Genomic DNA, 25,614 nt, shown 5'->3' with positions numbered 1-25,614 from the left:
TCGTAAACAGTATATCCACTACACATATTTACAAATAAGACATTATTATTATTATTATTATTATTATTATTTGGTCATACGAGTAAAAAGAAAAACAAGTTTTCAACAGAAAAAACTCTAGTTAGAGTCCAATTCTAATTTGATTATGTCGTATTGTTAACAACTCTAAATACCATTCTTATTTTGATGCATTACATATGTGGCTTCGAAATACTTTAAAATTTCATAAAGTATAAGCTAATGCAAACTGATATTAACAATTTGATTACTTAATATTAGAGGTTGAGATTTACGGCATTGTTTCGCTTTCAACGATAAAATAGATTTTTCAAAGTCAATTTAATATAGTTTAAAATTTAAAATAGCTATATATTCGAAATCAGTTACATACGCATTGAACGCACTCATGACTCATCATCATCAAGTAAGTTTTGACAAAAATATAGGACAAATGTACTTTTTTTCTTTGGGATTTGTTTAATAGCAAAACTAAGAAAAACAAAAAAAAAACATAGTACAATAAAATCATTTATTGGGATAATCAAGTCACCAATTGCCTCAAAACCAATTATTTTGGCCGTTTCTTAATGAATTATTCGAGGAAATATCTTCTCTCTTTTTTTTTTTTTTTTCCTTTCAATTTGGCTTTTTCTCCATCCAATATATATAATGTATACTATTTAAAGTAAAAAAACATTACTCTTAGTATTTTGTTTGGTAACTAATTTCTAATATTTGTTTTGTTTCAATTCTAGTAAATTCGTTCTACATGATTTTCTAATATGTATAATGCTAATTGTTGTTACTTATGACTTTTGATAATAAAATCTGACTATTGAATTCAATATATTCATTAAAGTGGGGAGGAGGTAGCTAGCTTTTAACGGTTATGAAATCTAAACTAGTAAAGTTGTTTCAAGATTCCATGTAAGCTTCCCGACCGGGACTTTGAACCTTCCCATTGGAGAGACGACAGCCAAAAGGAACCGTGTCCATCTTCGGTTCCTCTGCCTCTCTCTCTCTCTCTCAAGAAAATTTATTCCTTTCTTCCACAACTTGGAAAAAATCTTACTCTTGTACTTGTCTCTGCTTTAGATCTCTTCTTTTTCCACAAGACCAAATCTTCTCGGGTGGGTTTTCCCCGATCTGGGTCGGATCTGATTCCTCGGAAGCAACGAATCTCGAGGCTTCTTTTTGTGTGTGTTTTTTTTTGGCTTTCCGGGGAAAGGCTAGAATCATTTGCTCTCTTCTCTCTACAGCGAAATAAAAAGGAAGATAACTTCCCCTTACTTGTGGTGGTTGGTAGCAGCAGCTCTTTGATCCAATCGTCCTTCTTTGGTCTCTCTGCTTCTTGATCTGGGTATACCAAAAAGTTTCCTTTTTTGGCAAATATTTTTTTTTCTGGGTTTAGGATTTCCAATTTCGATCTGTTTTTTCGGGTTGTTGAATGATTTGAATTTCGATTCCTAGCGTCTTATATCTGTTCAAAGCTGTCGGCTTTCCTCTAGCCATTTGGGGATTTTGCTTGGGTTTTGGGTTTTATCTCCAATTTTTCCAGATTTGGTTGCAATTAGGTTTATAAATTGGTCTTGGGTTGAAAGGGTTTTAGGTTTTAAGATGATGTAACTACTCGAGTTAGGTTTCTCTTTGAGTCCTTAAAAAGCTTTTAGTTTGTTATATCCCATCCCACTAGTGAGAGATATGGCAAGCAGCATTGATGTTACCAAGTACGGTCATAGCCCTGTTCATCACGCTGTTGTCACCAGAGATTATGCTGGTCTCAAGAAATTGTTATCCGCTCTTCCTAAGATGCGTGACCCTTCTGAGGTTAAGAATGAAGCAGCTTCTGTAGCTGAAGAGACAAAAGCTGATTCAATCGCTTCTATTATAGACAGGCGTGACGTCGTGAACCGAGACACGGCTCTCCATTTAGCTGTGAAGCTCGGTGATGAGACCTCCGCGGAGATGCTTATGGCATCGGGTGCTGATTGGAGCTTGCAGAATGAGCATGGATGGAGCGCACTACAAGAAGCTATTTGTGGTAGAGAAGAGAGGATCGCTATGATCATCGTGAGGCATTATCAGCCTTTGGCTTGGGCTAAATGGTGCAGGAGGTTGCCTCGGCTTCTGGCTACCATGCATAGAATGAGAGATTTCTACATGGAGATCACTTTCCATTTCGAGAGTTCTGTCATACCTTTCATTTCAAGGGTGGCGCCTTCGGATACTTATAAGATTTGGAAGAGGGGTGCAAATCTTAGAGCGGATATGACGTTGGCTGGTTTTGATGGTTTCAGGATTCAAAGATCAGATCAGACTATACTTTTTCTTGGAGATGGGTCTGAGGATGGTAAAGTTCCTTCCGGTTCTCTTCTTATGATTTCACATAAAGATAAGGAGATAATGAATGCTTTAGACGGCGCTGGAGCTGCGGCGTCAGAAGAAGAAGTTCGCCAAGAAGTGGCTGCAATGTCCAAGACAAGCATTTTCAGACCCGGGATCGATGTTACTCAAGCTGTTCTCTTCCCGCAATTAACATGGAGGCGTCAAGAGAAGACAGAGATGGTTGGGCAGTGGAAAGCTAAAGTGTATGATATGCACAACGTAGTTGTTAGTATAAAATCAAGAAGAGTGCCGGGTGCAATGACCGATGAGGAGCTTTTCTCAAACACTAATCAAGAAAACGATACAGAAAGCGAGGATCTTGGAGATATCTTGACGGAAGACGAGAAGAAGCAGCTGGAGTTAGCGCTCAAGTTGGATTCACCGGAAGAATCTTCTAACAGCGAGAGCTCTAGGGTTTCTCAAAAGCAGAATAGTTGTTCCTTCGAGGAGCGAGAGATTCCAGTAACGGATGGAAACGGGTATTGCAAACAGGAGAAGAAAGGATGGTTCAGTGGATGGAGGAAACGAGAGGAAGGGCACAAACGAAGTAGTGTTCCTCCAAGAAGTTCACTTAGTGTCGATGAGAAAGTAAGCGATCTTCTTGGGGACGATGATTCTCCATCTCGTGGAGGAAGACCGATAAAACCTGGAAGACACTCAACGGTGGAGACTGTTGTGAGGGACGAGAATCGAGGATTAAGAGATTCATCAAAAGCAGCTTCAACATCAGAAGGCAGCGGAAGTAGCAAGCGAAAAGAAGGAAGCAAAGAGAACGAGTACAAGAAAGGGCTTAGACCAGTTCTTTGGCTTTCTGAGAGGTTTCCATTACAGACAAAAGAACTTCTTCCATTGCTTGATATCCTTGCAAACAAAGTCAAAGCGATTCGGCGTTTGAGAGAGCTTATGACTACGAAACTACCTTCCGGAACATTCCCAGTCAAGGTCTGTTCTGTTTATATAACCTTCTGTGATCAGAATCATCATTTTAGTCCAACTAGTTGCTCATTTCATTTGGATATTTTCTTACTGCAGGTTGCTATTCCGGTGATTCCTACGATTAGAGTACTTGTTACATTTACAAAGTTTGAAGAGCTAGAAGCTATTGAAGATGAGTTTGTCACGCCACCATCAAGTCCCAATTCTTCAGTTCAGAACAGTCCTAGAGAAGAAACACAGAACTCATCAGGCTCATCATCCTCATGGTTTCAGTGGATCAAAACACCGAGCCAGCGTCCATCAACAAGCTCGAGCTCTGGAGTTATTAATATCGGTAAAGCCGAGAACGATCAAGACCCATTTGCAATTCCAAGGGGATACAATTGGATCACATCTGAAGAGAAGAAGAAGAAGATCCAAGAGAAGAATAAGGCTAAGAAGGGTAAGTCAACTCAGATCAGCTGAAGGAGTAACACAAGTAAGAAGATCATCTTTCTTTGTCTCTGAGAACATAAAATACTGAAATAGGAAAAATCTAGCAGATTATATTACTACCGGAAGAAAAAGAAAAAACAAATGGAACTTTTTTCCTGGTTCTTGTACTAATAAACCAGGGAAAAAACAGATTCAATTTAAATATATAGTGGGTGGGCGAAATTGAGGAATGATGTGGGTTAATGCTGTTGTGACTTTATTTATATTTGCTTATGATTCTTTCTCTGTCTTTTGGTATTAATCGTTGCATATGATTATTATATATATCTTGAAATAAGCTGCAATTGTTGGTAACTTGGTATGAGATCAAATTAAATTTCACTATTTCTCAAGTGTCTGGAGTTCCTAGGTCATTTTTACTCAATGATGGATTCACGAAACTGTCTAGTAGAATCAACACGCAGTTCAGACGCAGTGCTAATGAGAAAGAAAAACACAAATCAAAAGGGATAAATAATGTCACTGGATTATACAGACACCACAATATTTTCTTTTAGAATATCCTGCATGTTCTCCGTCCTCGGATGCGCTGCAAAATAATTCCACCAACGCATGTTAAATGTCATTTTTACCGGTTTAACGTAAACCGGTAATTAACGGGTTTCCTAATAACCAAAGTTAACTAGCTGAGTTACAAAATCAAATCCATCATCCAAAAACAGAGTAACTTTTGTATGTCTAGACTTAGTTTACCTAAGCTCAAACTCTTGAACATGGGCAATATCTTTACCGTGAGCATCAGGCCAGCTTACTTTCCTCTGATCCACGCTTTTCTCCGCCTCCGTTTTGATCTTAAGGATGCTTTTGAGACGGCAAGGCTCGCTGGAGACTGCGGTGCAGCTTCTTCCGCTGTGTCTCTTAGGCGGCTGATGTTGTCGCCTCCGTCTTCCTCCTCCTCCCCCTCCTCGGAAGCCAAGACGACCAGCATCTTCGACTTTTGTGTTCGATTTATTAATAATATCGTCGGAACAAGTAGTTCTTGAAGGTACGTAACACGACCGGACCAAAGCCGAACACTTTTCTCTTGTTGATGTCGCCAGGTGGTCCAAGTTAATGACCTGATTTCGATCCAAACCCGTCCCGTAGTACTCAATTGAAGACAAACTCTCTAACTAAGACAAAAGAGATTTATCAAACAAAAGACAAAAAAAAAATAAAAAAATAAGGAACTCTGTTTGGGGTTTGCCGTATGTGTGATTAGGGTTGTAAGATGATGCGTGGAAGAAAATGAGAGATGGTAATGAGAAGAAAAGGCATGAGGAAAAGGAGAAAGAGAGTAATTAAGTGTTAATGTTTTGTGGGTTTAGGCAATGATGCATTTTTGGCATTTGGGATCGCTTTTGTGGGGTTTCCAATTCTTGCTTTTCTTTTTTTTTCAACAAGTTTCGGGTTTCATTCAGGAAAAATATAAGTTGGTATTGGATCTTTAAACAAACAATGGACAAGTTGGTCCAGATGAGCGTTCTACATTACATGTCAAAGAAGCAGTAGTTTAAAATGTATAAACTATATAAACCAAATTCAAATATTCAATCATTGCCAATTACTAAAGCTAGCACAAAACCCATACATTTTGTAGAATAACGTTAGCGACTTAGCTCATCATCTTTATAATGTGCCTATAATATACAAAATATTAAATATGGATGTATATACATATACATGCTATCCTTAAAAAATGTCTAAACTGCATAATCATATAACATTTCAATTACCAACTGTTTACACCCAAAGAAAAGTTTCCATTTGGTTTGTTTGCATACAACAGTATCTTATCCATGTGTCATTGTGTATATAGTATACTAAACATAGCATGTATTTGTTGTATACACTTGATGCTTGCTATATCGATATATTATATACACTGTACAACTTACTTTTTTTTTTTTTTTTTTGTGAACGCACATCTTACTATAGTTAGTAATAGTATATACACAAATAAAAAGATGATGAAGGTATATGTTGTTATGTTGGCATTGGGCCAAACTTTAGTAATAATAACAGCTAACAAAGAAGGCTAAGGCGTGGCGATCGAATGAATTAAACTTTAATTAGTTCTTTTCTACGCCCTCTAATTTCCGCCTTTTTCCCAAAGACATCGTTTCATCTGTCCTTGGTTCTATTTTTTTCAATTCAGATTCATTGTAATGAAAATGACTAAATTACTTATGTTTCAAATTCAATGATTAAAATCTTACAGATAGGCCTCTAATATCATTACTAGGAAAAAAGGCTATACTATCACGAAAAATATCACATTTTTCTTGATATTTTGAAAGATTCTTCACATTGTTTCACCTGTTTTGGTTCTTTTTTTACAAATAAGGGTCACTACATTGGGCCGAAACAGAACTAACCATGGAGTTTAAAGTTTTTTTTTGGGTGCATACATATTTATATTGAGATTAAGATTTGGTTAGCAACACAAATTATGATCTCTTTGCCAAGGTGACGATTGTAATGTGGAAGAAGCTGGGGAAAAATGTTAGGTAATCCCAATTTGTGTATACACTTTAGCACTTTCCTATTTCATGCAAAGATTTAACTCACCTAACGCATCCATTTTTTTTTTTTTTAATGATTAGATTATAAGAGATTGTAAAAATATTTTTCACAAAACCTGATCAATCAAAAAAATAAATAGTCGTAGAAATCAGTTTGTAAATTCTAAAATCGAAATAGCTCCAAATAGAGGTCTATAATCAAATTTCGTCTCTAAAACATGGCTTAGCAATGTTAATCTTAAAAAAAAAAAAAAAAATCCTTGCGGCAACGCACAAACCGATTTTCTAGTGTATTTTAATTACTCAACCAAAAAAAAAAGAAAAAATAGTATCATCATGATATGATCAATGTATTATTATTCCGAGAGGCATTGAATGTAAGTAGATCTATAGAACTTAGACGAAAAAAAGAAACAAAAAGACGAAGATGATGATAATTATCAGTGTCATGTTACTAATCATCGGCGACGATACTAACAGATTGCCGTCCACCACCGGTGCATTTAAGGTCCAAATAAACTATAGTTTTTTTGTTAATTCTCAAAAAAGAATATGTAAATTTGTGGTTTTACAGTGAATAAACCTCCATCTACAACTTTATATCTAGTATTAGTATAAACACAAATAAAACGATGATGAAGGTATATGTTGTTATATATGTTGGCATTGGGGCCATAGTTAGTAATAATAACAGCTAACAAAGAATGCTAAGGCGTGGCTATGAATGAATTATCAGTATGATGTTTTCATTAGCCCTATCACTTTATTTAGTTATTTTCTACGCTCTCTAATTTCTACCTTTTTCTCTTTGGTTCTATTTTTTCAGTTCAGATCCATTTTAATGAAAATGACTAAATTACCTATGTTTGAAATTCAATGATTAAAATCTTACAAATAGGCCTCTACTATCATTATTTAAAAAATGTCTATATTATCACGAAAAGTATCACCTTTTTCTTGACATTTCTATAAGATTCTTCACAAAATATAATGAATGATACGTTAATAAACGCGTAATGTTTTTGAATTAATGATTTATAATGGTCCGATGATAAATTTTCAACTAAACAAAAAATATAAGGGCCAAATTGAAAAATTGAAAAAATGAAAAACTTATACTAGTACCCAAACGTTATTTTAAAAGAAAGCAAAGTCGTCGTGTATGAAAAGTAAACGCGACACGTACGGCCACCTGATTAGTAACACGTGGGTCCATCTCTTTGCTTTGAATTCGAAATGAACAGTACAGATGGAAGGGAAAGATATTTGTGACGCTTTATTATTATTTTTCCTTTCAATTAAAAAAACCCCTGAAAACTAAAATATGTCAAACATGGAACTTAAAAAAAAAATATATAGCATAAAATTTGACATAATTTTAGAAAAGGTAAAAAATTCGGACTTTGAAACACATTGGCTGATGTTTATTTTCTATTTTTACTTCTAGATAACCTTAATTATATATAATAACCACATTTTTTTTGGTTTCGACGCTAAATAATCACCACACTAATCCCAAAACTCAAAGTTTTGTTTTATCAAAAGAAATATATATATATTTTTTTTTGTTATATGAAGGTTTTTTGCATTAAAATACCACATTCAGCGGCAAACACACAGTTAAGGATGGTGGGCTGTTATCTAATCAATAAAGACCTAACTGAAAAAGAAAAATCAAAACAAAAAACAAAATTTGGCCAAGTCTCGAAGTCGTGAGAGAATAATGGGGACGGATAGGGTACGTGGCAATATTTTATAGGTTAAAAAAACGACCAGCACTCGGTATTTTAGATCCAGTTGACGATAATGAACCAAGACTATAACCCGTCCAGGTTCCGTCTTCTTCTTCCACAATATAACTATTTCCTCACACAACCACCACCCCCCCTAGAAAGAGAGAAAAAGTAGGTTTCTTCATTTAGAATTCTGATAGAAAAGAGATAAAACAGAGTCTGTTATGATGATGACCATGGTTCAGAGGAGAGGAGGTGTTGACTCTTCGGCAGCGTACAACGTTGTCCATAAGCTACCTCACGGTGACAGTCCTTATGTCCGAGCCAAACATGTTCAGGTAAAGAACACACCAAAACGATTTGTGGTTTAATACTATATTTGCTCTGGCTGAGGAAACTGATTTTTTAAAAGATTTTGGATTGATGTTTTTGGTTGGTTCAGCTGGTGGAGAAAGATGCAGAAGCAGCGATAAAGTTGTTTTGGAGAGCGATTAAAGCGAGAGATAGAGTTGATAGTGCTCTTAAAGACATGGCTTTGTTGATGAAACAACAGAATAGAGCTGAGGAAGCCATTGAAGCTATTCATTCCTTTAGAGATCTTTGTTCTAGGCAAGCTCAAGAATCACTAGACAATGTCCTCATCGATCTTTTTAAGGTATATATAATAATCTCCTTTCTCTTGTTAATTTGGTTCTCTTCTTTATACTTAGTTATTCTTAGGTTGTGAAATTGACAATATTAGGATTTTGAATTCTGAGCAGAAATGTGGGAGGATTGAAGAGCAAGTTGAGTTATTGAAGCAAAAGCTTTGGATGATATATCAAGGAGAAGCTTTCAATGGCAAACCAACAAAGACTGCCAGATCTCATGGCAAGAAATTTCAGGTCACGGTCGAGAAAGAAACCTCTAGGATCTTGGTATGATTTTTATCTCATTAGTCTCGTTTAGATTTCTGAAGTCTCTTTCTTGATCTATGTATGAACTAATGAGAATGAATGATTGTGTGGTGTTATAGGGAAACTTGGGATGGGCTTATATGCAGCTACGGGACTACACAGCGGCTGAAACCGTTTACAGGAAAGCTCAAATGATAGAGCCAGATGCTAACAAGGCTTGTAATTTATGCACATGTCTTATCAAACAAGGGAAGTACGATGAGGCGAGGTCGATTCTCTCTCTTCATGTACTAACAGAGAACAAAGATGGGTTTGGTGATCCGAGGTTGAAAGCTCGGGTTCAAGAGATTTTGAGTGAGCTAGATCCACAGGAGAAGGAAGCACCGGTTTTAGCTTCTGTGTCTGTGGAATGTGATGTTGGTATGGATGAGATTGCAGTTGTTGAAGGGTTTGATGATTTTGTGAAAGAATGGAGGAGGCCTTATAGGACAAGAAGACTTCCGATTTTCGAAGAAATCTTACCACTGAGAGATCAATTAGCTTGTTGATGATTCTCTGTGTGTTTTTGTGATTTTTATGGTTTGAATACGGAATAGAAACTTTTTGGTTAGAAGAATGTAGTAATATAGAGTTTACTTCTTGTAAGCTTTTGTTTTGGGTGTCGTTATCTGTTATCACTGTAATGTCAAATAGAATCTCATTCCAAATAGTTGATGTTATATCTGTAAAATATAAAGGGATCAGATCATGTGTCAATTTAGTTGGAAGAATATAAAGCTGATCGTTAGACATCATGTAGAATAATACAAAAGTATAAAAGCCTGACCTATATAGTAAGTAAATCAAAGAAATGCTCAAAAAACAGTTGGTTTCCTAGGGATCATTCTTGGTACCGAGTCACATTTGTTATGCCTAAAAGTAGGAAAATACAAAAGAGAACGAGAAAAAGGGATAAACTATACTGGGAGGATCTCTAATCAGATTAGTAGCAATGTTGGTCTGAGATATCCATCTGGATCGAGTTTAAGTACACTTGAAGCCACGGCAAACCGACAAAATGATGATGAGAATCAAAGCAATGACGATACCAAAGACTACGAGCTTTATCTTCATGTTTTCAAACCACAACTTTCTTTTCATCTTTGTTCCTTGTGTTCTAAAATCTTGAGCCTTTTGTAAAATATTCAGAAAAAAAAAAGAAGAAGAGCATGTTACCACTTGATAAGATGTCTATATGTAGTGTTTATGCCGTATTAGAGATGTGGTTACTAACCTATGAGCGAAGGTTCTCTGTTTTGTCAACTAATAGCTCGATTTTCTCAGCACGGTCAAGGACCTGCAATGGGAATGAATTGCCGACACAAACACATTCAGCTTACATGTGATGAGTTTTCAAAGAAGACATGTATTACTATGCTAACCTTCTCAATGTTCTCCATCGTAGCACCCTTCACTTCAGTCACTTGAGCCTTAACCTTGGACAGTTTGCTAATCTCCTCAGGATGATCCGCACTGTACTGCATGTGCTCCTTCAGTTTAGACCTGAATTACAACAAAACCAGTTTTAAAAAACAGAACCACAAAAGATGGAGTTGGAGTATAGTTATGGTGATACCCGAATTCTCTGTTCAAGCTGTTGGCTTTAGCAGTGGAAGCTTTGCCACCACCATATCTCTTGCTAAAATCCTCCTTGACTCGCTCCAAGAAAGCCATTGGTATCTGCCTCCCAGCAGATTCCACAACAACAACACAATAGGCTGCATAACAAAAGAGAGAATGAAAAGATCTCTTACACACCACATCCCATCTGATACATAAACGTTGATTCCCAAAAACAGAGTATCAAAAAGGCTACCTAACACAATATCAAATGACCAAAGATTACATCCAACAAAGACATGCATGAGAAAATAACCAAAGATTCACATATGTAAACAATTCCGCAAGATACATTGATCTAGAACATGAAGATCGAAAATAAGAAGAAAAGAAAACGAATCGAGGCAAAATAAACAGGCGAACGTGTTTTGATACCGGGAGAGAGAGACATACTGAAGCCATTATCAGCGAGGTAATTGAAAGTGTGACCGTCGCAATTGTAGGTAAACTTATTGTTCGAGGACGGAAGCTTCTGTAGGCACTGAGCGGCTACGGAGGTGAAATTACCTTTGAACTCGGTATATTCTACGAGGATCACCGTACCACGAGCGACGAAGCTGTAGATCAACGATTGTTGTCCCATTCTTTCTTAAGTTGATAACAAAGAGAAAGAAAAAAAGAAAAAAAGGAACACTAATTAACAACACCACAAACTGGTTCAGAGAGATTAGTAAACGATGTAAAAGAAAAAAGAAAAACAAACGAGGGGTGGTAGCCATAGAGAGAGCAGGACGCAGAGATCGGAGAAGAAGAGATAACAAAAATATTATTGTATGAGAACGCTCGATTTGCGCGACAAACACTGACTTTAATTTTTCCTTTTCCTTTTTCCTAACGTTCAAATTTCGAATTTTAAATATTATAAAGGTAACTAACAAAATAAATTCAATCTTCTATGGTCGCGTATTAATTGTTGTGATATTTTTACTTTTTACGCCACGGTGGATCGATTTCAATTCAATTGTTAATTATTTTATTCACACAAAAAAAAATATAAAACAAAATACATCTCATATGTCTACAGTGGATAAATTATTGGATGAACTTCTAAGAGATAAAAAATCTAAAGTGGAAATCAATTAAGATAATTGCAATATACAAAGTATAAGGGATGTTTTAGTTGTTAAAATTTCTCAAAGTTTGACTTGTTCTTTTTTTTGGTTGCAAGTTATTCATGAAAGTAGACTACGTTACTTAAAGAATGATCAATCCGAAAAATCCGATCCGAACCTGATCCGAAAAACCCGATCCGAACTCGTATCCGAAATTTTTAAATACCCGAATGGGTCTAGAATTTATTGAGATCGGGTATTATCCGATATTTGAACGGGTACCCGAATTAACCCGAACGTATATAAATATAGTGCAAAAATAGTCATTAATGAAATTTGAACCCATGACCTAAAACATCTAGATGGTGCATTCTAATCATTTTGCCACTTTAATATCTTTGATTAGTTCTAAAATCTCTAGTATTTATATATTAATATGTACAACTTTCATTTTTTTTAATAGAATTTAAAAAGAGATTGAGAAGATGGACAATTAGAAAGAAACTTCGTTCATCTCAAATTCTCAGTCAAAACAATTAGTATAGGAATGGTATGAGAAAAAAACAACAAACTCGTGCGTTATGTGTTTGGCCAGTGAGAAGCATCGATGGTCAAGCCACTAATTCCTGATTATTGAATGAAATTGAGTTTGATTTACTTAATTTCGGATTGAATTGGAGTACCCGAACCCAATCCGAACCTGATGGGTGTTTACCCGAACCAGACCGAATACTAAAAATACCCGAATGGGTCTAGAACCCCTTTACCGAAATACCCGAAAATCCGAAATACCTGACCCGAACCCGAATGTCCAGGCCTAAAAGTAGTTATGTTACTTAAAGAATGATCAATAATATAATGTTGCAACAACATAACCTTTACTTGCATTCCAATTCACCGACCTTCTAAGTTCTAACTACTAAAGTTTTTTAAAATTATTTGATGTTGATTTTGATTGTTGATCATATATTTAGGAACACTTTAAACAAAATAATTTAGCCGGTTCTAAATAATGCATAGCGATTATACGTTTTCGATGACAAGAGATAATGACTATATGAGCTCCCGTCCGCAAAATTTTGAAACCACTACAAAAAAAGAAGAAGAGGCTTATTTCCTTGTTATGGCCGTTTGTTTCCCTTAGCAAGAAACCGAACCCACTATTCTTTTTAGCAAAAAACAAGAGTGAAAATGTCAAATTTCTTGTTAGTATATGGCTAATAGGTTAGCTTTTATTGTAAGAATTAAGAAAACTTAGTTATGATTATTTGAGAATTAGTTATAAGAAAACTTTCTTTATGCTTTGTACCCTTATTATCTCTCTTATCTACTACGAGTTATAAAACACTATGTTTCTCTGTTAAATAATAAACCTTTTGTTCAAATCTGTAACTGAGTTAAGACTGGGATCAATGATGAATTTCGAAACGAAAAAGGAGATATTTTGAAGAAGAAGACAGAGACAGGCTCTGTGTTTCTCGTCGACCATGGGACCTGAAACATGTCCTAAAATTGGTAGTTTACTATTACTATTTTGCCATTCGCAGACTCCACGAGCTTTTTGGCTCGATCCGGTGGGTCCAAAATTCTCGAGATTTGATTAGATCTCTCAGGTTCCGAAATTGTTTTTTAGTCCTTATACTTCTAGGTTTTATACCTTATTTATACCCAAATCTGATTACGTTAAATGACAATATTACCCTTGGCTCCTTTACTTTTTTTTTTTTTTTTTTTTTCTCTTCTCTCCTTGTCCACTTTAGTCCTCGTTTGGTTGTTTGCTAGTCTTCTAGATCTGTAGTTTTTTTTTCTTTTTTTTCTTTTTTCGCGACCGCCTATAAAAAAAGATTCTCTGATCGGACGGTCGATTGGATCGGAGATTTAGGGAAAGAAAATAATGGCGCAACAATCTCTGATCTACAGTTTCGTTGCTCGCGGCACGGTGATCCTCGTCGAGTTCACTGATTTCAAAGGTAATTTCACCTCGATCGCTGCTCAGTGCCTCCAGAAGCTTCCGTCTTCCAACAACAAGTTCACCTACAACTGCGACGGTCACACCTTCAACTACCTTGTCGAAGATGGTTTCAGTAAGTCAGCTTTTTTGTTTTTGATCTAGGTTTTGATGTCTTCTTCTTTAATCGTTACACCACTCCAATGCTTGCCTCGATTTCTATCTAGGTTTATTCTGTTTGTTTCCCCTAACTTATGCACGATTTATCTATAGATTCGTGTGGATTTGTGTATCTGATTTCTCTCAGGAAACCCCTGAACAAACGCTTTTAGGGTTTGATCTCTATTCATTGTATAGATCTCTGTAGAGCATTGCGTATACTTTTTACTCAGCTTTTGATGGAATCTGTGGTAGCTTTGGTTGATACTATTTGGGAAAACACCAGCATTGATCTGTGATAGGGTTTTTACTGGTGGCTTGATTTGCGTATCTTATTTGCTTGTTGTTTTTTTAGGTCATGGGGCTTTACTCCTTTTATTTTCAATGAATCTGGGGTGTTATATGTAATCGTTGTGACTATCCTTTCGTTGTAGCCATATTAGATCAATGTCTTCTGCTGTATGAGATTGATTTTGTTTTTCTTGTGCAGCCTATTGTGTTGTTGCGGTTGATTCTGCTGGGAGGCAGATTCCGATGGCCTTCTTGGAAAGAGTAAAAGAAGATTTTAACAAGAGATATGGTGGTGGAAAGGCTGCAACTGCTCAAGCTAACAGCTTGAATAAGGAGTTTGGGTACTTTCTCTTCTCTAATCTATTCTATTGATTTCAACGGTTTTCTCTTCCGTATTTGTGGACTGATGATTCCTTTTTGGTTATTCTGAAGCTCTAAACTGAAAGAGCATATGCAGTATTGCATGGATCATCCAGATGAGATTAGCAAGCTTGCTAAGGTGAAGGCGCAAGTGTCAGAAGTTAAGGGTGTAATGATGGAAAACATCGAGAAGGTTTGAATCTGATCCTTTCCTTCGTCAATATATATATTTATATCCTTGATCCGATCTAGTAATACTAAGTTGAATGAAAAAGGCCAGTTTACCAATGAAACTTATTCATTTACAGGTTCTTGACCGTGGCGAGAAAATTGAGCTTTTGGTGGACAAAACCGAAAATCTTCGCTCACAGGTTAGACTCTCATGCACTTATCTCCTTCAGACGTATAGTATATATATGACTACACACTCACACAGAAAGTTGAACATGCATATCAAACTACCTTTGAGTTCATAACTGGTTCATCCTTTCATCATATCTTGTGCTTATTAAACTCCCAATTGCTACAGGCACAAGATTTCAGAACAACGGGAACGCAGATGAGAAGAAAGATGTGGCTTCAGAACATGAAGATAAAACTGATTGTTCTTGCCATCATTGTCGCCCTGATTCTCATCATCGTGCTCTCAGTTTGCCATGGCTTTAAGTGTTAAGCCCATAATATTCAAAACCTCTGAGATCTTTCTCACTCGGTACATCGTGTACTGGCCTTCTCTTTTATTGTTCGATCCTCATTCTAATGTTTCTGCTTGAATTGGTTTTGTATAGATAGACATATATGTATGCTACTCATTTGCTATATTGCTTGCATCTGATGACATTGATCCCTTGCGAACCAGTCAGTATTTGACAAGAGATCGGAAAGTATTAAATGATTTTGTTGACTGAAGATTGCTTTGTGGTGATGATAGTAATGAACTGATGTTAATAATTTTGATGATATTGACGATTACACGACGTGATGTGACTTGTGAGGAGGTAACTTCAAATTTATATGAGAGTAGTGGCACTGCCTACATATCGTTAGTGATATGGCAGTATATTTATACTTAAAAGCATACCATTTTTTACCACCTCCGAGGTTGTTTGTACAAAACTTCGCAAAACGCCCGAGTAATCTTGAACTTGAAGGAGCAAACTGTGATCACTAGCAAAAATTTAGAAACAACCAAATATCATGTAGGCATAGTGGTACAAATACAACAATACATATGGGCTATTTTAGAGTGGGCCGAGTATTTAATGGGCTGAAAACCTAATTTGAGATCCTGCTGCCACCGCTTTCCCGCTAAAACTGTCTATTGTTCCCGCTCAACCTCACACCAGATTCCGATTTTCACTAATGTTGACGGAGCACCACTCCCAACAACATTCCGATCATACCAGAGAATGGAATTCGATATACCATTGCCGGAGGAGCTTGAGCTACTCGAAGCCAACTCTAATTACTATGAAGAAGAAGACGATGACTACCTAAACTTCGAGGAGCCGCCGTATCCTTACCCAATCGACGGCGATGAAGAAAAAGAAGAAGAAGAACGCGTCGCGCAGAAAGAGCCTCATGTCCGTCAATCGGAATCCATTAATATCAACGGTGTTAAACGACCCAGGAGTTTAATCTCCGATCCGATTGTCAATCTCGACGAAGTCTCTCCAGCTTCTGACAAGAGAAGCAAAATTGATAATAACCGGGTTGAAATTGAAGACGAGGATTGGTTACGGTTCTCGCCGGTTAAGGAAGTTGTTCACGTTATGGAGGAGGAACAAGAAGAAGAGGTCATTCCCAAGGAGACTATTTTGTCCAGGTTACTCTACTGTTCACGAGACATACTGAGGTCGGAAATTTTTATTTCGTTTTTAGTAATCTTGTTATTGGGGTTTGCAGATACGCTTCTGAGATAGACGGGGAGTGCTTTCCGATCACAGCACCTGACGGAGGAGAGAGGGTTTATGCCAAACTCTGTCGGGCTTTGGGAGACGAAGAAGTGAAGAAATTGGATGTGAAAGCCAAGTCTAATGGTACCAAGTTTTCATTTAAGCCATCAGAATTGTTGTAGTAGATCTGTGTACTATCTATTTCTTGCTTGGTCTATTCGTTTCTGGTATTTCTTTCATAAATTTGAGATCAGTTTAGCTTTAGAACATGTTGTTTTGATGGTCTAACCTGTGTATGTATGCTGCTACTACGCTGTGGACAAGGTTTCCGTACAAAATTCAATTCTTGAAGTAGCATACAATCTTCTGACAATATCTCTAATTTTCTCGGTAGGTAACTTGTATCATTCATTACTGTTTTGCAGGTCTTATTAAAGATTCAATCAGTGTACTTTTGCAGCAATCAGAGAAGGAGGCATTTTACAAGGCCTTGCAAACTAGTTCCGAAGATCAGAATGAAATCATTTCTGCAGAAACATCTGTAATGCATGAGAAACTCTGGGTGGAAAAATATTCTCCTTGCTCATTTACTGAGCTTCTCAGTGATGAGCAGACCAATCGAGAGGTATTTTTTCGTTTCTTGGTGATGATTCTGGTCAATTAGATGAATGAAGATTCAGTGATTTTAGACAGCGTCTTATCGGTTCTTGTAGTTGACCATTATTGATTTTATTTGTAGGTCCTCTTATGGCTTAAGCAGTGGGATGCTTCTGTTTTTGGATCTGAAATTAGAAGCACGACAGAGGAAGTATTGTCAGCTTTGAAACGACATTCTACGCCAAGTCATCATAAAAAGTCGGATTCATCTTTTACACGGAAAAAACAGTTCAATAGATGGAGTAAGGAAAGTGTTGGATATCCGAAAAATGCTGACGTGAGCAATAGCAACACAACAGATAATATAGACTTGTGTAACAAGAAGTTAAAACTTACTGGTCCCCCAGAGCAAAAGGTGAGCGATAGACTGATATAGACTCCAAGTTTATTTTTATATAAGCTGATTGTGGTTGTCTTGTATTATAAGCATCAGTATGCACCGGTAGTAAAAATATAATTTCACTGTTGCTGTAGATTCTTCTGCTTTGTGGTGCCCCAGGACTTGGAAAAACTACGCTTGCTCACATTGCAGCTAAGCATTGTGGATATCGCGTTGTTGAGGTATTCTTGTTGAAATCTGAATTCGTTATTTTCTCTAGTTAAATTCTCGACCATTAGAATAAGCGGGACGTATCTCGCAGTTTAATTCTTCTTATGGTTTTGCATGCATGACATTGATTAATTTCCATGCTACCAATGCTTCTGTATGTGCAGGTTTCTTATTCTTCTATTCTTTGTTTTAGGTTAATCCAACTTGTGTTGTTTTGCAGATCAATGCTAGTGACGAGCGATCAGCATCAGCCATTGAAACGAGAATTCTTGATGTAGTTCAGATGAACTCTGTTTCAGCTGATTCTAGACCTAAATGTTTGGTATGCTTACCTACTCTTTGTTCACTTACCTCTTTTCATCATGTTTGAAAGTATTATTCAATGTCTTTTGGAGTGGAAGAGACTGACAATCATTTATGTAGGTGATTGATGAGATAGATGGAGCTCTTGGTGATGGAAAAGGAGCAGTTGATGTTATTCTAAAGATGGTATGTATATATGTATGCTGGTACTTGACTCCGGGTCACTCTGGGCTCTGAGATTTAGGTTAAGTTTGGCGTGTGTACTTACTATCATCTCTCTTCTCGTTTTACCTTTATATACCATTTAAAATGACTCCTTCCCAGTTTTAGTAACTGCAAAAAGGTTTTTGGTTATTTTTTTACTTACGTTGCTAGCTCTAAACCTCCTTTGATTCTCGCAATTATTTCTTGAATTTGTATTCTCTTTTGGAGACCAATTTGGGATGGGCTATGTGTTAGCATTTGTTAGTATATAATTGTATACTTGCTGCATAGGTGTTGGCAGAACGCAAGCATGCTACAGGCAAGGAAAATATAGAGAATGGGAAGACTTCCTCGAAGAAAGAGCGCCGGACAGCACCACTATCAAGACCTATTATTTGTATATGTAATGATTTATATGCACCAGCACTTAGGCCTCTGCGACAGATAGCAAAGTAAGTTCAAGGTCTCTTTTTCCTGCTGCACTATTTTTTTTAGAGCATACTGCTTTGAAAGTGTTGAATTGTCTTAAATATGTGTTGTTACTTCTGCTTATCATATGCTTATTTAGAGAAACCTTCTCTTAGTATGATGATAAGAACATATGCTTCTGTTGCAGGGTTCATATATTTGTTCAACCAACAGTGAGCCGTGTGGTAAACAGGTAACTATTTCTTACTTTATTGCATGCAACGAAGAACTATTAAGAATAGTTTATTATTTTGTCTCATTTTGGTGAGGGTACGGCCATTGGTATTAGTCCAACTGTCAGTCATCTGTAATAATAGCTTCCACTCTGAATTGAGAGCCAGGATGTGACATTAAGTCGTTAAAATAGTACCTTAGTGATTTAGGATGAAATGATGCCGCACATCTCATTGCTATCATGGTTAGCTAGTCATTTCTATAAGAGCCAGTGAACTGTATTCAAATTAAAGTCAAGATTTGTCCCCGACTTGATTTATCTATCAATCGCCTTACTAAAATGTGCAAATGATAGGCTCAAGTATATTTGTAATATGGAAGGGATGAAAGCAAGATCATTCGCTCTTAGTGCTCTTGCAGAGTTCACTGGTAACTTTCTCCCTTAAATTTGGTTCTTAGTGTGATCTATTGCCACAAGTTTTGATCTTATGTTATAATTGATTTTAGAGAAGAAATTAGTCTGTGTATTTGTTTCCTAAAAGATTCTCATTTGCCTTTATATTTGGTGGTTACAGATTGTGACATACGCTCTTGCTTGAATACCCTGCAATTTCTCAACAAGAAGAAAGAAACCATCAATGTGGTGAGACTTCGATGCCCTTCTAGCACTTGTGTCTGTTTTCTGCTTTCGATTTAAATAACACTTCACTGGAAAATCTAAGTTCATTAGACTTTAAACGGAGGAGAAAAAAAAAATCTGCTTAGTGCCTTGCCAACTGAAATAGAAGATCTCTGGATGATTCTATGAGTGGTCATTCGTTTTGAAAACCAGTAACTTTTATGAATTTAATGACTTAGTTAGGAATACTGAAGCCGTTTTTTCAACAATTTTGTTCTTTAGGCAATTAATCTTCTATTTAGTTTTCCATTCGTGGAAATTGAGCCTTCTGATAAGTACCACCACGTGCTTTCTATTTCAGATTGATATTGGATCCCAAGTTGTTGGGCGGAAAGATATGTCAAAGAGTCTGTTTGATATCTGGAAAGAGGTACTTCAAGCTCAGTCAAATTATCAAAGCAATCTTAGTTTACAGATCTCTTCATTTTGTATCCAAGCTTGCTTCTTCCCTTCAGATATTCACCACGAGAAAAATGAAACGAGAACGATCTAATGACGCTTCTGGCAGTGAGGCCAAAAATTTTGACTTCTTACACAATCTCGTATCTAGTCGGTATGTACAAGACAATGACTTTTCTCTTTCATATTTCATAACTTTTCTGCTTTGTCTTTTTCTCCTTCATGCTTATGTATTAACTGAACGTGCAGGGGTGATTATGATTTGATATTCGATGGTATACATGAAAACATTTTGCAGCTCCACTACCATGATCCGGTGATGGACAAGACGGTAAGGCTAATAATGATTTCCAGTGCCCTATGACCATTTTATGTTCTGTAAATAACGTTATGTATAATCCTTTTAATTTAAAGATTAGCTGTTTGGACGGTCTTGGAACTTCTGATTTGCTGCATCGATATATCATGCGCACCCAGCATATGCCTCTCTACGGTAAAGCCTTTGAAGCTCTAAAAGATTACTGAGTCCTGTAAATAACACTGTTTTTCCTTTACCTTGTGATGCAGTTTACTTTCCTAGCCTTGTGATACCTATTCACCGTCGTGTGGCCCAGATTCAAAAACCAATTATTGAGTGGCCTAAGTCATACCACAGGTGATTTTGGTGTCATCTCTTATTGATTACGAAAGCATTTCAAGCATTCCTGCTTACGAGTACTTCTCAATATCAAATGTACCAGATGTCGAACACTTTTAGTGGAAAAGCAGGAGTCTCTGCGGTCTTGGCACCACAAGATACCTCCCTATATTGGGAGGCATTTGTCAATCAAGTCTTTCGTAGAAGACTCTGTTTCCCCGCTATTGCATATTCTTTCTCCCCCAACTCTTAGACCGGTATGTCTTCATCTATATGCTGTTGATCTGTCTTTGTAAAATCTGTTCCCTTCGCGGTTTACTGTGCCACCTTACATCAATCAATGCTGCTCTTCTAAGGATGACATCTTGCTATGATCCTCAGGTGGCATCACATTTGCTATCAGATAGGCAAAAGGATCAACTGGCGGGTTTGGTCATGCTTATGTGTTCTTATTCTTTGACTTATAAGAATGTGAAATCTGATCCTGCTCTGAGTAACCTCAGGGAGGCAGCTGCTTCAGATGCTTCACTTCTTGCTTTAGATCCACATCTATTTGATTTCATTAGTTTCAAGGTTTTGTTTCTGTTTCTTTTCCCCTAGCATCTGTCCACCAAATTCTACTTTTGGGGATAATACTCATCGCCTTTCCAACATTTGACAGGGTCACCAATTTAAACATCATATACTCACCTTGGCGATGAAACAAGTGTTGGTACATGAAGTAAGTCGCATCTTCTTCCACGGAACTTGTATAGATTTGTGGCTTTAGTTGCATGAAGATCTTGATTTTCATATAAATGTTAAAAAAATTCAGGTTGAGAAGCAAAAGATATTGCAAGCAAGTGGAGGAAGTTTGGGGATCTTGAACAAACCTGAAATTAAGAAGATAAATCAAGACTTAGCGAGGAAAACGAATGCTGCACCAAATGAAAGTCAACGAAATCCAGTTACCTCTAAACCTTCGTCGGTCCCAGTTGGGATTGCCACAACTTCAAAACCGAAAACGAGTGATGTGAAAAAGGCATCTCGCACCGCCCATAATTTCTTCGACAGGTAATTGAAGGATTGATTTCAGCTTGAACTTCATAATATCCCAGGCTTTTATCGCCCAAAGTGGTGGATGAATAGAGTCTCATCTGAGTCATTTTCAACCAGACGGTTCAGTGTAATGAATCATGAACATAAACTAATCGCATATTTGTCTGGTAAGAACAGGTTTAGGAAGTCCAGGAAAGATTATGAAGATCCAGAGGATGTACAAAAGCGAGCAACTGCAAAAAGAGATTCACGACCTCTTCTCTTCAAGTTTAACGAGGTATGTCACACTTGCAGCCAACCAACAACTCCTCAAAAGGATGATTTTAAGATAGCTATATAAAAACATTAAGACATTCAAACTTTAAGCCAGATTCGAAATATTGACACTGATGTGTATGCTTTACACGTACAGGGTTTCACAAATGCTGTGAAGAGACCCGTTAGAATGCGGGAGTTTCTAAAATGATCCTGCAATGAAGTCACTCTTAGATTAGTGCATAGCTACAAACTAAGCTTTGAAGTTTGCATATGCTATGAAAATCTAAGTAAGAAAGAAAATGAAATTGTGTAAACATGCTAGATGTGGAACATCCCACTGCGTTTTTTCCTTCTGAAAATCTTATATGATATATCTTACGAAGTAGAACTCGTACTTCATGTATAAACCACTTCCATCCAAGTTTGACGACTTATTTCACCTTTTAGGGAAAAACTTCCTAATGATTAGTAGCTGCGTACTACATCAGCGTTGTTTTATCTTTCAATGCATTTAATATGTACCATCTTGAGAAATAAAAATCATTTTGGACGAACAAAAAGAAGATTTTTGGGGTGAGAGAGGCTCGAACTCTCGACCTCAGGATCACTCAGTAGTAGCTATGAGACCTACGCGCTAGCCAACTGCGCCACCACCCCTCGTTGAACTTAGATTCACAATACCTATTTTTAACTTGTGGTTCTATAAAGGACGCTTGCATTTTACATTTTAGCCGACAGAGTTATTCATCCCTCATGTGTACATCACATACATAGACCAACCAAATACATTTTGTACTAAAGTGTAACAAAAGTGGGTTACAAAGTAAGAACAAAAAGTTGTTCCTCAAGTATTATTGTACTATTGTTGCCATGATTTATTTTATCTATAACGCATCTATTTGTAGCAGTGTGTTCGAATTTGGAAACATCCCTAGCGAGAGTCCTTGCCATGATTTATTTATCTACTGAGTTGGGGAGCTCATCCACACTGCCTCCTCTCTCAAACACCGCAGCTGCTCCCATTCCCGAACCTGCGCGGTTTCCAATCCCAGTGAGAGTGAGTGTGTGGAACGAATGAGAGTGAGAGTGAAAGTGAACTTATAACATACCTATGCACATTGACACTACTCCAAAACGGCAGTCTTTACCACGGCGTTTCATCTCGTGCAGCAGCGTTGCAACGCATCTGGCGCCTGATTAAGTGTAATAGCATTTGTTAGTAGCTGAGGGATTCATTTAGGAAACAAGTAGAGCATACCTGTAGCGCCCAAGGGATGTCCAATGGCTATGGCTCCTCCATTGACATTGATCTTTTCCGGGTTTAGCCCCAACTTGTTCCGACAATAAACATACTGAGATGCAAACGCCTAAACACACAACGGTATGTAAGGCCTATAACAAGGAAGCTAGCATGTGCAGTAGTGAATGCATGGAAAGACTCAAAGAAGAGTTGTTCTATTATCTTATACCTCGTTAATCTCAAACAAGTCGATGTCATCGAGTTCTAAACCAGCAGCCTTGACTGCAGCAGGAATAGCCACAGCTGGCCCAACCCCCATGATTTCTGGGTCCACACCAACTGCAGCAAAAGTCCTGTAATGTGTCCAAGAGTGCTTTTACTTAATGAAGCAAAGAGAGGTCAATATAGAGTGTCAAACCCACCTGAATACACCAAGAATGGGAAGGCCTTTCTGCATTGCGACATTTCTCCTCATAAGGAGAACAGCTCCTGCACCATCACTTAATTGGCTAGAATTTCCTGTTTGACACAAAGGAAGCAATGGATTTGTAAAAAAGAAAAGAAGATGGATCAAACAAACAGTTTTCTCTGCAAATGAACAATTAGTTTGGGAAAAAGTACCAGCAGTTGTGGTTCCGTCTTTCTTAAACACTGATTTCAGCTTCGTAAGTCCGGAGAGGGTTGTGTTAGGTCGAATCCCATCATCCACAGAGACTATTATGGCTTTCTCATCACCTGTATTTGGGTCAACAATCTGAAACGTAGAAACAAAATTCATTACCTTGGGGAAAAGAGCACTTGATGCATCCTGAAGAATCTAACATATTCAGAGTTGTTGCAAAGGTAAAAAACAGCATGTACCTTGGTTTTTACGGGGGTTATTTCATCCTTAAATTTACCGGAAGCTGTAGCAGACGCAGCCTTTCTGTGAGAATCAACCTATACATTTGTTTGACTCGATAAACAAAGGATGGAGGGTAATATCAAATGCATGCATTAGAACAGAGAAAGTTTATTGGAGTTACAGCAGCTTGATCCTGCTCCTCCCTTGAAACATTAAACCGGTGTGCTACATTTTCTGAAGTAATACCCATTGGAAGAAGGCAACTATGTGCTTGTTCAAACTTCTCCACCTACAATACAATAATATAATACGTTCTATATATGAGGGCTTAAAATTCAACAGAGCCAATCAATCACTTCAGAGAGAGAGAGAGAGAGAGAGAGAGAAAAAGAGCACAGTACCTTTGGGTTGACTAATCCTTTCCATCCCCTTGGATTGGTTGTCATGGACTCCAGTCCAGCTCCAATACCTGTACCCAACGTATTGTCAGCTCAATTATTCATATACCGTCAAAAAGAAAGACATAATTCATGTAACCAAAGGTATAGTTACTCTCTTACCAATGTCATAAAAACCTGCTTTTATGGCAGCAGCAACATCAGCAACAGCTTGAAGCCCAGATGAACACTGTCTGTTCACGGTTCTGATGGGAACAGTTTCTTCAAACGGGACATAAGAGCATGCATTAGCATACAACAAACCAAATTTCAAAGATTCCGGATTACATATGTATTACCATAGTGAAAAAGAAAATCTTACGAGGGAAACCAGCATAGAAGGCAGCCATCCTACATTCAGTGGCTCTCTGAGATCCAGTCCCCAAGACAGTACCAACTACGATGTCACCAACTTCAGATGGGTTTACATTTGTTTTCACTATCATTGCCTACCAAGAAGAAGCTTCTGACTAGTACACATAAGTGGAAAAGGGGAAACCCAAAAAAACCAGGAAAGAGGAATCGAATCAGCATATACTCTCAAAACAGATGCAAGCAGGTCATCAGGATATGTATCCTTAAAGCTGCCACGTTTTGCCTTGCAAAGTGCAGTCCTTTGTGCCCTGTATCAACAAAAGAATCATAGAAGAAAGGGGGCTCAACAAGGTTTCAAAGGGTCTTGCACAACAATACCAAATAATGAGAAAAGAAGAGAGAAGAAACTTAACGCGACAATGACAACATCATCTCCATATAGAGAGGTCCTCTCATATGAAGCCAAGCAAGCTGAGGGCTTGTGAGGAAACAACACAACAAGACAGTGATTTTAGTAAAAAATCAAACACACTTCCAGAACCAAAAGAACAATAATAATTCGGGGGGAAAAAAAAAGAATCGAACAAGAAGCAACCAAAAATCACAAATCAGCCTTGAGAGTCACAGAATCACAAATCCAGTAATTGAGAGCAATTTATTAGCGATGGGAGATCAAAGCTATATATATATATATATATAAGAAGAGGAAGAAGAGCTTACAGAGAGAGAGGCGTCGGAAGGTTGAAGATGCTGAAGCAGCACCCTTTGTCTCTCCATCGCTTTTTCCATTTTATTTTGTTGTTGTCCAACTCCAAATCAAGAACCGTTACAAAAGAAAAACAGAGTTAACACTTGTGTCCTTAAGTCGGCGGCTATAAAAACATAGTCTTTGATCGAACAAGAGTCTCTCTCATTCTCACTCTAAAGCCCTAAGATCGATCACCGAATCATATTTGTCTGTCTAGTTTTCTCGATCAATCCGTCAAAACTACTGCAGATCATCTGATGTGAAGCAGCAGCAGCAGCACCATTTAAAGTTAAACTCTCTCTCTGTCTCTTCCATCGTTTTTTTTTTTAATTTGTCCAAAGCAAAACCGT

At 37.3% G+C, this 25,614-nt stretch overlaps 7 protein-coding genes and 1 non-coding gene across 11 annotated transcripts; 4 read left to right on the top strand and 4 right to left on the bottom strand.

The window, feature by feature from the left end:
• Window positions 1-548: 548 nt before the first annotated feature.
• Window positions 549-4,057, top strand: LOC104762596 (uncharacterized). The gene is made up of 2 exons (XM_010485921.3): window positions 549-3,327; window positions 3,418-4,057. The coding sequence occupies exons 1-2, from the start codon at window positions 1,702-1,704 to the stop codon at window positions 3,784-3,786; spliced, it is 1,995 nt and encodes a 664-aa protein (XP_010484223.1). The 5' UTR covers window positions 549-1,701; the 3' UTR covers window positions 3,787-4,057.
• Window positions 4,058-4,117: 60 nt separating this feature from the next.
• Window positions 4,118-4,911, bottom strand: LOC104762585 (uncharacterized). 2 transcript variants are annotated; one of them, XR_763532.3, is made up of 2 exons: window positions 4,510-4,911; window positions 4,118-4,345 (listed from the first exon to the last, which is right to left on the bottom strand). XR_763532.3 is itself a non-coding variant. In XM_010485909.3 (2 exons), exon 1 carries the CDS (start codon window positions 4,742-4,744, stop codon window positions 4,565-4,567), a length of 180 nt encoding a protein of 59 aa, XP_010484211.1. In that variant the 5' UTR covers window positions 4,745-4,888; the 3' UTR covers window positions 4,118-4,345; window positions 4,547-4,564. The 2 variants fall into 2 exon arrangements, 1 of the variants encoding a protein (XP_010484211.1); XM_010485909.3 differs by having other exon boundaries at window positions 4,547-4,888.
• A 3,193-nt stretch (window positions 4,912-8,104) lies between these two features.
• On the top strand, window positions 8,105-9,679 carry LOC104762576 (protein SULFUR DEFICIENCY-INDUCED 2-like). The gene is made up of 4 exons (XM_010485894.3): window positions 8,105-8,391; window positions 8,496-8,708; window positions 8,815-8,970; window positions 9,069-9,679. The coding sequence occupies exons 1-4, from the start codon at window positions 8,278-8,280 to the stop codon at window positions 9,495-9,497; spliced, it is 912 nt and encodes a 303-aa protein (XP_010484196.2). The 5' UTR covers window positions 8,105-8,277; the 3' UTR covers window positions 9,498-9,679.
• Window positions 9,680-9,697: 18 nt separating this feature from the next.
• Window positions 9,698-11,441, bottom strand: LOC104762565 (putative vesicle-associated membrane protein 726). 2 transcript variants are annotated; one of them, XM_019243277.2, is made up of 5 exons: window positions 11,002-11,441; window positions 10,565-10,706; window positions 10,371-10,491; window positions 10,223-10,285; window positions 9,698-10,119 (listed from the first exon to the last, which is right to left on the bottom strand). In XM_019243277.2, exons 1-4 carry the CDS (start codon window positions 11,189-11,191, stop codon window positions 10,223-10,225), a joined length of 516 nt encoding a protein of 171 aa, XP_019098822.2. In that variant the 5' UTR covers window positions 11,192-11,441; the 3' UTR covers window positions 9,698-10,119. The 2 variants fall into 2 exon arrangements, with proteins under 2 accessions (XP_019098822.2, XP_019098821.2); XM_019243276.2 differs by having other exon boundaries at window positions 10,984-11,433.
• A 1,306-nt stretch (window positions 11,442-12,747) lies between these two features.
• Window positions 12,748-15,327, top strand: LOC104762559 (vesicle-associated membrane protein 721). The gene is made up of 5 exons (XM_010485881.2): window positions 12,748-13,744; window positions 14,258-14,399; window positions 14,491-14,611; window positions 14,727-14,789; window positions 14,948-15,327. The coding sequence occupies exons 1-5, from the start codon at window positions 13,555-13,557 to the stop codon at window positions 15,089-15,091; spliced, it is 660 nt and encodes a 219-aa protein (XP_010484183.1). The 5' UTR covers window positions 12,748-13,554; the 3' UTR covers window positions 15,092-15,327.
• Window positions 15,328-15,617: 290 nt separating this feature from the next.
• Window positions 15,618-22,162, top strand: LOC104762544 (uncharacterized). Its single transcript, XM_087497628.1, has 22 exons — window positions 15,618-16,243; window positions 16,324-16,457; window positions 16,739-16,938; window positions 17,053-17,325; window positions 17,445-17,531; window positions 17,741-17,842; window positions 17,944-18,009; window positions 18,319-18,479; window positions 18,644-18,688; window positions 19,025-19,098; window positions 19,245-19,312; window positions 19,650-19,718; window positions 19,804-19,901; window positions 19,997-20,078; window positions 20,162-20,240; window positions 20,315-20,402; window positions 20,488-20,641; window positions 20,766-20,957; window positions 21,046-21,105; window positions 21,199-21,437; window positions 21,600-21,699; window positions 21,835-22,162. The coding sequence occupies exons 1-22, from the start codon at window positions 15,828-15,830 to the stop codon at window positions 21,886-21,888; spliced, it is 2,841 nt and encodes a 946-aa protein (XP_087353754.1). The 5' UTR covers window positions 15,618-15,827; the 3' UTR covers window positions 21,889-22,162.
• Window positions 22,163-22,249: 87 nt separating this feature from the next.
• Window positions 22,250-22,337, bottom strand: TRNAM-CAU (transfer RNA methionine (anticodon CAU)). Its single transcript is given in 2 exon segments — window positions 22,250-22,285; window positions 22,300-22,337. It is a non-coding gene; the product is annotated as a tRNA-Met (tRNA).
• A 114-nt stretch (window positions 22,338-22,451) lies between these two features.
• Window positions 22,452-25,601, bottom strand: LOC104762530 (3-ketoacyl-CoA thiolase 1, peroxisomal). Of its 2 annotated transcripts, none has more exons than XR_015594919.1 (14): window positions 25,237-25,379; window positions 24,930-24,994; window positions 24,740-24,824; window positions 24,524-24,650; window positions 24,325-24,423; window positions 24,166-24,233; window positions 23,946-24,053; window positions 23,782-23,859; window positions 23,542-23,674; window positions 23,343-23,439; window positions 23,150-23,259; window positions 22,939-23,047; window positions 22,790-22,873; window positions 22,452-22,711 (listed from the first exon to the last, which is right to left on the bottom strand). XR_015594919.1 is itself a non-coding variant. In XM_010485853.2 (14 exons), the coding sequence occupies exons 1-14, from the start codon at window positions 25,303-25,305 to the stop codon at window positions 22,635-22,637; spliced, it is 1,323 nt and encodes a 440-aa protein (XP_010484155.1). In that variant the 5' UTR covers window positions 25,306-25,601; the 3' UTR covers window positions 22,452-22,634. The 2 variants fall into 2 exon arrangements, 1 of the variants encoding a protein (XP_010484155.1); XM_010485853.2 differs by having other exon boundaries at window positions 23,150-23,273; window positions 25,237-25,601.
• Between the last annotated feature and the right edge of the window lie 13 nt (window positions 25,602-25,614).

This window comes from Camelina sativa, chromosome 3 (assembly GCF_030686135.1).
Source record: "Camelina sativa cultivar CO46 ecotype springtype chromosome 3, ASM3068613v1".
NCBI lineage: Eukaryota > Viridiplantae > Streptophyta > Magnoliopsida > Brassicales > Brassicaceae > Camelina > Camelina sativa.
This window is presented reverse-complemented; position numbering and strand designations above follow the sequence as displayed.